Raw genomic sequence first — 12,274 nt, forward strand, 5'->3', positions numbered from 1 at the left:
ATTCTTCCTTCTACTTGTTTATGAACAATAATTTCTTTGTGGAAACCTATTAGATAGCTAAATATGTATTACTGGGGAAAAAGAAGAGACCATCTCAGTACTTATGGTGAACTCTAACGATACTTATTGCTTGAAGGTAACATGAAAGACACTCAATTCAGCCTCTGTGACAGCTTATATTTCCTGCTTTCTGCTCTGTCTTACATAATTAACTAGCTTCCCAAAAGTACATCCTCAACAGTATATTTGTTCAATCAAATTGAACCCTCTCCCCTCAGTTCTTATTCATGCAGAGCCCCTTTACTCTATGCTATTTTACATGAAACAGAATCCCTGTTGCTGCCTTATCTATGGTATAGCTTCTCACCACCCCATAGCCTCAAACATACCACACCTTAGCCTGAAAAGCTCACTGCAGCAAAAGTAAACCCATAGCTCCTAAAGAAACGTTTGTTTGTTTTTTAAAACAAGAGATGTTGGTGACTTCTCATTTACAGTATTAAGCAACAAGGGTTTAGAAAAGAGCTGTGTACTTGTACTCTGGTGATTCCAGAATTATTCACTCAAAGTTTGAATACAAGATCATCAGGGCTAATTGTCTAAAAACATGGTTGTCGGAAATAGCCGCCCTGTAATCTGCTATGCATTAAAATCTCGCTGACCCCCCCCACCTGGGTGATTGGAATCAGACCACGAGTATAACAAATACCTACACAGAATCGTTACATTCTAGCTAGGAGTGAGTTCTAGAGTTACTAGCAGACTAAAAACAAGTATGAGAAGCGTACTGTATATTCTCATCCAGACAAGATCTTAAATTAAGAACTTAAAAGGAAGCAGCCAGCATGATGTATTCTCAGTGGTCCATTTTGTGATCCTTATCCACTGACAATGAGCATCCTTTGTAAAAGGCACATTAGAAATCAATTTAACTGTATAAAATGCTATGGGAAAGGAGATCCACCCTTGGCTCCATTCCGCAGCTTCCCAGTGAAAACTTGTAGCAACACCCCATGCTAGCAATCAGCATAACCTCACCTCTACAAAGTAACCTTTTTTTGAAAAATGCTCACTTGGTGGAATGCCTAAAATGAAACCAAGGAAGCTGTATACGGTGATTGCAGAGGAAGGGAAGATTTTCCTTTTTACTCACTCGGGTTTAAAATAACATTAAGAGTTACGGTAGCAGCCTATTCTCCATCGAAAAGACAACCACCCAGGAAAAGCACCTAAGGCTTTGCCACTGCTGTTTACCATTCCAGACTGTCCTTATTCAGATAAAAATTGAATATGTATGATGGCTTGGATACTCAATGTAGATACCAGTATGCTGCTATTCATGATATTCCTTTTCACAGAGACTCTCTCTTAAAAAGGTAAATAGAATAAGCAAACAAAGTTATTTGGGGATGACCTACCAAATTCAGAGTTTCAGACTTAAAATGACATTCTGTGAAGTGTCTCTTTTAAACTAATATTACCCTCAAAACTGCACAACCTTGGTTAGCACAGCTGCTTAAGCGAAATGTGAACAAATCTGGAAATATAAATCAATGGTAGTCCTTACATTAGAATTTAAAAAAAAAAAAAACAACTCACTGCAGAAAACTAACTCAAAGACCCACCAAGAGTCTTGAACAAAAGGAAGAAAATGCTTTCCTCAGACAGTGACCCCTAAGGGCTCAACATAAAATTAAGAGATGTCATTATTCTAACTGAAAGTAGTTTTCTGAATCTGTATTTGCAGACTATTCCACAGGGAATACATTGTGCAGTAACAGGAACTGGTAGCCTAGCCAGAGATTCAGTGATATCTACAGTAACTAGATGGCAAAATGAATCTTGCAGGAGATGGACTATGGAAATATAGAGTGGTAAACAGAGCTGTTTCCTTTTAAATAAAAAAGCACTGTTAATGTCACGATGGTCGAACATTAATATTTAGGAAATGCTGTCTGATGCTTTTTACACCTGTAAACAATCTTTTTCCCCCACCTCTGTAAAGTCATGGAGACTAAAACCACAATTTGTGCTTACAAAACACAAGGCACAGAACTGTGAAAACAGATTCACAAACCTTGAGGGTTGTTCTACTTTTTAAATGAATACTAGTTTTTCTGGTCGCATTTTTCAATATTTATGAAAACTAACAACATACAATGTCGGTGGCGTGCAGACATTTAATATGTTATCGTATACATCTCACATGAGCTTCAGTATGCAAGAATGGATACTCACTGACCCAATATTAATGGGTGGGCACTGATGCCTTTGTATCTGCAAATTAGCAGTGTGTGTATATCTCTAGGCAGCTGTTTTTTCCAGTGCTCAATCTCTCACCTCTCTCTGGTTCAGTCCTTTAGTCTTCCTAACTGGATTTACATTTTACTATCCAGTGTTCTCTACTGAAGCTTTAAGCACTAGTTAAAGCTGAAAATGCCCCTTAGCCCATAAAGCCTGTAGAATATTGTAGCTGTTTCAGGCTTAACTCTGTCCTTTCATTGTTACACCAACATGAATGGGTCTCCAGCTCTGCAGAAAATAAACGCAAGGATCTTCATTCAGTCACTAATGATCATCTCTGCCTTCAGACCCAAAGTGAGGGAAGAAGGCAGGCTTAGAAAAAGAAAAGAAAAAAAAAAACCACTTTTCTTCTGAGATTACATATTTCACTAATAACCATGCTTTACAAAAAAGTCCCTAAAACTGGAATTGTTCAGCTGCTTGCAAAGGAAGCTGTCAAGTAAACAAAAGAAAAACCCAATTAAACTTTTTGTCACAGGATGAGCACTGATGTGTATGTACTATATAGATAGCACTGAATTAGGTCTATAACACACAACAGCATCATATGCGTTTTACAGGCATAAGACACAGTCCTTGACCTAAAGAGTTCACAGTCTAAACAAACAGGATGCAATGCAGTGTCTTTTAAAAATCCCATTTTTTTCCCTAAAGGTTGGTTAGTTTTTATCATTGTAACCCCAACTATAGCCTCTATGATCATTTAATCATTCTGAGCCTGCAGTTCTTTCAGAGCAATTTCCAGCACCCCTGGGCATCTGCTGCATCCCTCTGCCAGCACAGGATGTAGAGAAGGCTACTTGCTAGATACAGCTCTCGCCCCAGTAGGGCTAAACGAGCCCTAGATGTAGGAGGCTGGTCAGACGCGCCACGGACAAGCATTTCCTAGGAGCAGCGGTACCTCACTTCACTTACATGCCCTGCTGAAGTTGCAGCGACGCAGCCAGGGTCCAGGACAGACACAGCAGCCAGGCTCTCGGGGTCATCTCGGGGATCAAGGGCTGCCAACCACCCCTGCAAAAGTTGAGCGGGCTCAGCAGGAGCTAGCATCGGGCAGGGGCAGAGACGATGGCTGCTGGAGCAGGTCGTGGTCCGGAGCAGAGCCGCCGGAGCCCAAGGGTGCTGAGCGGGTGCTTCCTCCGAGGCTGCGGTGTTGGGCGCCGGCCGCTCTCAGCTCCCCCGCAGCCACGGCTGCGTGTGATCAACAGGCTCCATGGAGCCCCGCACCTCCCGGGCGCAGCGCTCCAAATCCTTCAAAGCCGCCGCAAAGCAGCAAATCACCGGCCTCGCAGCCTCCTTGCCCAGCCCAGCCCAGCGCACCGCCCTGCCCTCCCGCGGGCGGGCGGGCTGGGCAGGGCTCGGCTCGGCAAATCTGGGCGCTTTTACCCGCAACTTCTTTTGGGGGCGGGCAGCACTAACTCCGCTTTTACACCCGGACCCGCCTCCGCAACCCCCCCCCCCGTGCTCCCTCCCGCTCCCTCCCGCCCCCCCGCTCACACTCCCCCGCCCCAGTGCTCCCTCCCGCTCTCCCCACCGCTCACACCCCCCGCCCCAGTGCTTCTTCCCGCTCCCCTCACCGCTCACACCCCCCGCCCCAGTGCTTCTTCCCGCTCCCCTCACCGCTCACACCCCCCGCCCCAGTGCTTCTTCCCGCTCCCCCCACCGCTCACACCCCCCGCCCCAGTGCTTCTTCCCGCTCTCCCCACCGCTCACACCCCCCGCCCCAGTGCTTCTTCCCGCTCTCCCCACCGCTCACACCCCCCGCCCCAGTGCTTCTTCCCGCTCTCCCCACCTCTCACACCCCCCGCCCCAGTGCTTCTTCCCGCTCCCCTCACCGCTCACCCCCCCCGCCCCAGTGCTTCTTCCCGCTCCCCCCACCGCTCACCCCCCCCGCCCCAGTGCTTCTTCCCGCTCCCCCCACAGCTCACACACCCCGCCCCAGTGCTTCTTCCCGCTCCCCCACCGCTCACACCCCCCGCCCCAGTGCTTCTTCCCGCTCTCCCCACCGCTCACACCCCCCGCCCCAGTGCTTCTTCCCGCTCTCCCCACCGCTCACACCCCCCGCCCCAGTGCTTCTTCCCGCTCCCCCCACCGCTCACCCCCCCCGCCCCAGTGCTTCTTCCCGCTCCCCCCACAGCTCACACACCCCGCCCCAGTGCTTCTTCCCGCTCCCCCACCGCTCACACCCCCCGCCCCAGTGCTTCTTCCCGCTCCCCCCACCGCTCACACCCCCCGCCCCAGTGCTTCTTCCCGCTCTCCCCACCGCTCACACCCCCCGCCCCAGTGCTTCTTCCCGCTCTCCCCACCGCTCACACCCCCCGCCCCAGTGCTTCTTCCCGCTCCCCCCACCGCTCACACCCCCCGCCCCAGTGCTTCTTCCCGCTCTCCCCACCGCTCACACCCCCCGCCCCAGTGCTTCTTCCCGCTCCCCTCACCGCTCACCCCCCCCGCCCCAGTGCTTCTTCCCGCTCCCCCCACCGCTCACCCCCCCCGCCCCAGTGCTTCTTCCCGCTCCCCCCACCGCTCACACACCCCGCCCCAGTGCTTCTTCCCGCTCCCCCACCGCTCACACCCCCCGCCCCAGTGCTTCTTCCCGCTCCCCTCACCGCTCACACCCCCCGCCCCAGTGCTTCTTCCCGCTCCCCCCACCGCTCACACCCCCCGCCCCAGTGCTCCTTCCCGCTCCCCCCACCGCTCACCCCCCCCGCCCCAGTGCTTCTTCCCGCTCCCCCCACCGCTCACCCCCCCCGCCCCAGTGCTCCCTCCCGCTCCCCCCACCGCTCACCCCCCCCCGCCCCAGTGCTCCCTCCCGCTCCCCCCACCGCTCACCCCCCCCGCCCAGTGCTTCTTCCCGCTCCCCCCACAGCTCACACACCCCGCCCCAGTGCTTCTTCCCGCTCCCCCACCGCTTACACCCCCCCCCAGTGCTTCTTCCCGCTCCTCCACCGCTCACACCCCTCCGCCCCAGTGCTTCTTCCCGCTCCCCCCACCACCTACACCCCCGCTGCCCCAGTGCTCCCTTCCGCTCCCCCACGCCAACCGCTTACAGCCTCCCCCGCCCCAGTGCTCCCTCCCGCTCCCCCACCGGCTACACTCCCGCCCCAGTGCTCCCTCCTGCTCCCCCACGCCTACACCCCCAGTGCTCCTTCCTGCTCCCCCCACTACTTACACACCCCCCGCCCAAGTGCTCCCTCCCGCTCCCCCCACCGCTTGCACACCCCCCGCCCCAGTGCTCCTTCCCGCTCCCCCCACCGCCTACACACACACCCGCCCCAGTGCTCCCTCCCACTCCCCCACACCCCACTGCTTACAACCCCCCCGCCCCAGTTCTCCCTCCCGCTCCCCCACCACTTACAAACCCCCCCGCCCCAGTGCTTCTTACCGCTCCCCCCACCACTCACACCCCCCCCCGCCCCAGTGCTCCCTCCCGCTCCCCCACCGCTTACACCCCCCGCCCCAGTGCTGCCGCTCCTCCTTCCCCCCCCACCGCTTACACCCCACCACCCCAGTGCTCCCTCCCACTTCCCCCACCCCCAACTGCTTGCACCCCCCCGCCCCAGTGCTCCCTCCCACTCCCCCACCACTTACACCCACCAACCCAGTGCTCCTTCCCACTCCCCCCACCGCTTACACCCCCTGCCTCAGTGCTCCCTACAGCTCCTTCCCACTGCTTACACCCCCTGCCTCAGTGCTCCCTCTCCCTCCCCCCACTGCTTACGCCCCCTGCCTCAGTGCTCCCTCCCCCACACCACTTACAACCCTGTCTTAGTCCTTTCTCGCACACACCCCACTCACAATTCACATGACTCAAACACAGCCCACCACAGGTGTTGGAACTAGGGCCGCTGCTGCAACCCCTGGCGTCAAGTGGTTTCCATCATACACAGGCTTTCCAGTTTGGCTAAATGGCTCTCAGCACCCCGACTGTACAAATTGTTCCAGCACCCCAGCCCATCCTCAGGCACTCATCCCACGCACTCAGACACACCCGGCAGCGGGACCAACACTCCCCACTCTGGTCTTAGCTCTTCCATTGCCCCCCACGTCACTGGAACAACTGTCACCTCAGCCTTCCCTCCCCGATGCACACAGAACACAACCCCTCAAAACTCAAAGGCACCCCACACTCCCTAGCAGCGAGGGCCCACCCACCTCAGCTGTCACAGTGCACAACACTATGAACATACGTACCACTGACAGCACATCAAGGAAGAAAACAAAATACAGAACGTTGGCCCTTTTCATAAGGAAAACATAACAAAAATACAACACAGTATGTTGAGACACAGGTATCAAGTTATATTACTGAGAGAAATCATTAAGGGCCCAATCCTGCAATCGCTTACACCTGTGTAACTTTACTTGCCTGAGTTAAACCAATAAGACCACTCACAGGAATAGCTGTTGCTGGAATAGCACCTCATAAACATTAGACAAATTATTAGTATTAAATAAGTGCTTTAGGAACAAGGACTAAAAGTGGGCCTTGTTATAACTACAGCTGTTAGCCCGGTTATAAACAATTCTAATTATTTTTGGACTGATTAAGGAGGAGTCAAGTTGAGTCTCCATTTGAAAGAGAGTTGAAATCAAAGAGGTACGATCTTTTTGTTCTCTTTGTACAGTACCTATCACAATGGGGTCCTGGCCTATGACTGGGGCTTCTACACACTACAGCAATACAAAGGATAATACTACTGTACTATCAAGCCTCACCTCTCACACCTGCAATCCCATCTTTTGCCATTTCTACTGCCAATTCTCTGTCTCAACAGCTAGCCTGGGAGACGGAGAGAAGACGTACAGCGCAATGCTGTTGTCCTGTATTCCCTCTCCCCTTCTCTGCTCCTCCCTTTTCTCCTGTGTTGTTTTGTCCACCTCCCCTCTCACCTGTGAACTCCCTGCATCTCTTCTTGTGAGAGGTCACTTCACTTCCCCACCTATAAAGAGGCATCTCCTAAACCCAAATTGCTGCTACAGCTTGCTTTATAGTGTGCAACAATGAATGTGGCACACAACACACAGCTGGAATTGGGGAGGGATTTGTTCCTGTAATAACACATTCAGTTATCTATAATCTCATTTGCATGGTGATTTTGCAGCTACGGGGAGAGGAGAGCTATCCATTTGCTACGCCCTCTATCTACTACTGGGTGCCAGGCAATAGGCTCTTCTTTCTCCTGGTTGCTAGACAAAACCTGTTTCTCCCCTTTATGGGGCTGGCTCCTGGATGCCAGGGCCCCAAGAGAGGGTTCTCTCCCCATCACTTCTCTTTCATTCTTACTCTTCTGGATGCTCCTACATTCTATGTATGGTACTTACATGGCCCACTCTACCACTGCATCTGAGCTCTTCACAAATTTAAGAAAAGGAGGACTTGCGGCACCTTAGAGACTAACAAATTTATTAGAGCATACGCTTTCGTGAGCTACAGCTCACTTCATCGGATGCTGTAGCTCACAAAAACTTATGCTCTAATAAATTTGTTAGTCTCTAAGGTGCCACAAGTACTCCTTTTCTTTTTACGGATACAGACTAACATGGCTGCTACTCTGAAACCTGTCACAAATTTAATACATCCATTTTCACGACACCTATCCCCATTTTACAGATGGAAAATTGAGGCACAGAGAGACTGAGCTCCAAATTTTAAAGGCATTTAGGCATGTAAAGCTGCAAATAGGTGCCTAACTACCTTTTAAAGAAAGCTGACTGTGAGGGTATGTCTACACTGCAATTAGACACCCGCAGCTGGCCCATGCCAGCTGACACAGGCTCGTAGGACTGTGGGGCTGTTTAATTGCAGTGTAGACATTCCAGTTTGGGCTGCATCCCAAGCTCTGGGACCCTCCCAGCTTGCAGAGTAGGAGACCAGGTTCCAGCCCGAGCCCAGACATCTACACTGCAATTAAACAGCCCCACGAACCCAAGTTTGCTGGCATGGGCTAACCACAGGTTTTTAATTGTAGACATATCAAAAAAGCGAACAGAATGTTGGGAATCATCAAGAAAGGGATAAATAATAAGACAGAAAATATCATATTGCATCTATGTAAATCCATGGTACGCTCGCACCTTGAATACTGTGTACAGAAGTGGTCGCCCAATCTCAAAAAAGATATATTGGAATTGGAAAAGGTTCAGAAAAAGGCAACAAAAATGTTTAGGGGTATAGAACGCCTTCCATTTGAGGAAAGGTTAATAAGACTGGGACTTTTCAGCTTGGAAAAGAGGCGACTAAGGGGGCATATGATAGAGGTCTATAAAATCATGAGTGGTATAGAGAAAGTAAATAAGGAAGTGTTATTTACTCCTTTTCATAACACAAAAACAAGGGGCCACCAAATGACATTAATAGGTAGCAGGTTTAAAACAAATGCAAGAAAGTATTTTTTCACACAATGCACTGTCAACCTCTGGAACTCCAACAGACAGTGTTGTGAAGACCAATACTATAACGGGGTTCAAAAGGGAGCTAGATGGATTCATGGAAGATAGGGCCATCGATGGCTATTAGCCAGGATGGGCAGGAATGGTGTCCCTAGCCTCTGCCAGAAGCTGGGATTGGGTAATAGGGCATGGATCACTTGATGATAACCTGTCTGGTCATTCTTTTTGGGGCACCTACCATTGGCCACTGTCGGAGGACAGGATATTGGGCTTGATGGACCTTTGGTCTGACCCAGTATGGCCATTCTTATGTTCTTATATCCTAAGTTACTTACCCAACAAGGTCATACAGGAAGTCTGTGGTGCAGGGAATTGAAAACAGGTTTCCCAAGACCCAGGCAAAAATCCTATCTCCCAAACCACCCTTCCTCTCTTCCCCATACTTCTTTCCTGAACTTGAATCCTGGGAGAAAAGGTGACTTTCCTCCTCCCTCATAGCCACTGAGAAAGAAAGCTACACTCCCTGAGGTACTAGCAGACCAAGGAGAGATAACATGCATGGGGTGATGAGTGTCTCAGGGTGGAAGGAGCACATATTAGGAATGACCTAACATGGGAGAGAGGGGCCACTACACTACAGGAGAAATAGGCTACTTGCAGCTCACCCGCCACACCATGATCTTCATATCGCTAGACCAGGGAGACAGGAAACCAACTATTAAGGGCTCCAATCCAATTCTAGCTGAAGACAATTTGATTTCTTTTTAGTTTAGTGGCATTAGTTTCGGCCCAAACTGCTTCCATAACAGCTCCAATAGAGGCCCACAACTGCCCACAACTTATGGTGCCCACAACTCATTGTTTAGACACTAATACTATGAAGATGTTTATGAGTAAACATCTGTTTCAGAAGAACCGTGAATGAATTTCCCTTTATTTAATTCCTGTAACAAGACACATCCATTTTCACTCTGAGCGTCCATCAATGTATGAAGAAAAGGAAGACTTGTGGCACCTTAGAGACTAACAAATTTATTTGGGCATAGGCTTTCGTGAGCTACAGCTCACTTCATCAGATGGTTTCTGTTTTCTAACAGTATTGTTGAAACACTTAGGAATCATAACAAGAAAGTTATTTTTATATAGTATTGTTCATTGTTTTGAAGCCTGAAGTGACACGATGCCCCTGGGATTGTATCAAGGAAGTTTCAACGTGTTGGTTTTTTTTAATGTAAAGAAAATATATCGCACACATAAGAACCCAGTGCAGATTAACTGTACCCTGAAATTTCCAATGAGCTGCTAAGCCTTTCCTTGCATCTGGAGTAGTTTTAACTCTGCAGGGCCCTGAGTTCAGCTAATCTCATTATCTCCTGGAGTGCACACAGGTTTTTAATCATTTTATTTCTTAAAGCCTAGCAAAATCTTCCATAAAATAATAGACCTTCTTTATGTCAAGGCTGAATGTTAATTACAGCTGAGATGCCATCCACTTTAAGATCAGTGCATGACAAAACAGTAACAGCCAAGACTATGCAAAAATCTTCTTGCCCAGCTAGTGATCCAATAAGACAAATTTGTTTTTTACAAGGTGATTTTTTTAAAAATATAACATTTGTGAAGATCTATTGGACAAATCACTTAACATTCTTCTAAAACTAACATTTCAAATCCCTTCACCGTTTTTTGTGGGGGGGGGGGTTAAATGCACATTTCTAACATATCATGTAGTTATAAAAACATTGGCACCAGGACATGCAAATAGGGATGTACAAAATGTTCTCCAAAACCAACGCATAGGCCTTGATCCTGCATTGTGTTATTTCTTTTGATCATTATCTAGTATTACTTCCTCAGTTATATATTAATGAAATCATCCTGCAACTACTGACTTCAGTGGGACAGCAGGACCACTCACAAGAGTGAATTGCAGGGAACTGGCCTATTGCTAGTGAACCAGGTTTTAGCAGTGTATTAAGAGAATGGATATGGCCAGTTTTAAGTTATAGGCCAGATCCTCAGTGAGTGTGAATGGGAGCAGCTCCACAGTGCTCCACACTTCGGAACTAGCTGAGGAGTTGGCCCTATATGAACATCAACAAGAAAAAAAGTACACACAAACAAACCACATGGAAACATATGGTCTAACTACATTTTGTGCTTGCAATGTTTTTTATGAAGTGGCCTCATTTTTTGCCTATTGTTAGTTTATACAGTAGATTAGTGTTCTTTGGTGTGTTCATAAACAGTGATGTATATGCAAGTTAATTGCTCATATTTTCCTCTGAAATTACATTGCAAAGTAATACTTTCATAGAAAGCAATGAGGATTTTATTTCCTCTTAACCCAGCTCTGATGAGAGCCAATTCATACAGGCTCCTCTCTAACCAGAAGGATGGCAATATAACAGTTTAAGCATTTTGATTTTAAAAGGGAAACTAATAAAATACTTAGGCCCAGAACCACAAAGGGACATAGGCACTGAAATGCCAGACATATGTGCTTAAGGGCATGTCTACAATAAAAACATAAGTCGACCTATGTTAGGTTGACTTACAACCAGTTCATGTCCACACTCCTCGTCTTCTGTGCGTCCTCCCCAGGAGTGCTTCCATAGATTTCAAAGGGGCAGTGCCGGGGGCTGAGAGCCCAGGCTCTCAGCTCCACATGCAGCTCCCTGCCAGGAGCTTGGCTGCCTCCCTGAACTCTCAGCTCCCTACTCCACCTGGGGAGCACAGGAGCCTCTAGGCTGTGCCCACCTGGCTCCCCATTCCCAGCCAGGCTGCACCCTGGACTCCCTGCCCCACATGGGGAACCTGGCAGCCTCCCAGAGTCTCCCCGTGGAAAGCCAGGGGGCTGCTCCGATGTCCGCGGCTCTCCGCTGGGAGTCTGGGAACCTCCTGGACTCCACGTGCAGAGCTCCCTGCTGGGAACCTGGCTGCAGTAGGAAGCAGGGAGCCAAGAGCTCAGGGGGGAGCATCCAGGCTCCGAGTGGCATGGAGTGGGGACCCAAGTGGGCAGCCGGGCTCCCCATGGAGAGCAGGGAGCCCAGAGCCTCCAAGCAGCACCAGCAGGTTGGGAACCAGGAGCCGCAGGGCACAGCCCCAGGCAAGCACAGCCCCGCTCGGAACAGGGAGCCCGGGCAGCAGCTGGGCTCTGAGCGGGGCAAGCCCAGCATGGCTGGGAGCAGGGAGCCCCAGGGCAGCCGGCCTCTACCTGGAGCCCCTCCCCCACTCGGGGGATAGTCCAGCTTTCTTGTCAATTTCACGGCTGGAGCATGGAGCCATGAAATTGACAAGAATGACAGCCAACAGCTGTGTCCCCCTAACTACACCAACAAACCCTACCCCCTTCTGGGCGGTGGAGTCATTATGTCCATGTAATAGGGCACTTACATCAGCAGGAGCAAGGCTGTAGTGTGTACACTGACATCATTAGATCAATGTAAGCTGCCTTACATTGACCTAACTCTGTAGTGTAGACTAAGCCTCATTCCCAGCTTCGGCTCCACGGCCATCCACAAAACTCCTGCCAAACCCTGTAGCTGCCTAAACTCACTCCACACCTAAGTGTCTAGGG

At 49.9% G+C, this 12,274-nt stretch overlaps 1 protein-coding gene across 1 annotated transcript in view; it reads right to left on the minus strand.

Annotated features, from left to right (window-relative positions):
• The window catches only part of LOC144270210 (uncharacterized), a 286,613-nt gene extending 283,323 nt beyond the window's left edge, over nt 1–3,290 (minus strand). The window contains exon 1 of the mRNA XM_077826532.1: nt 3,220–3,290. Coding sequence (XP_077682658.1) covers nt 3,220–3,290 — 71 coding nt within the window. The remainder of the gene's footprint in view (nt 1–3,219) is intronic.
• Nucleotides 3,291–12,274: the final 8,984 nt, after the last annotated feature.

Source organism: Eretmochelys imbricata, chromosome 9, assembly GCF_965152235.1.
Source record: "Eretmochelys imbricata isolate rEreImb1 chromosome 9, rEreImb1.hap1, whole genome shotgun sequence".
Classification (NCBI taxonomy): domain Eukaryota; kingdom Metazoa; phylum Chordata; order Testudines; family Cheloniidae; genus Eretmochelys; species Eretmochelys imbricata.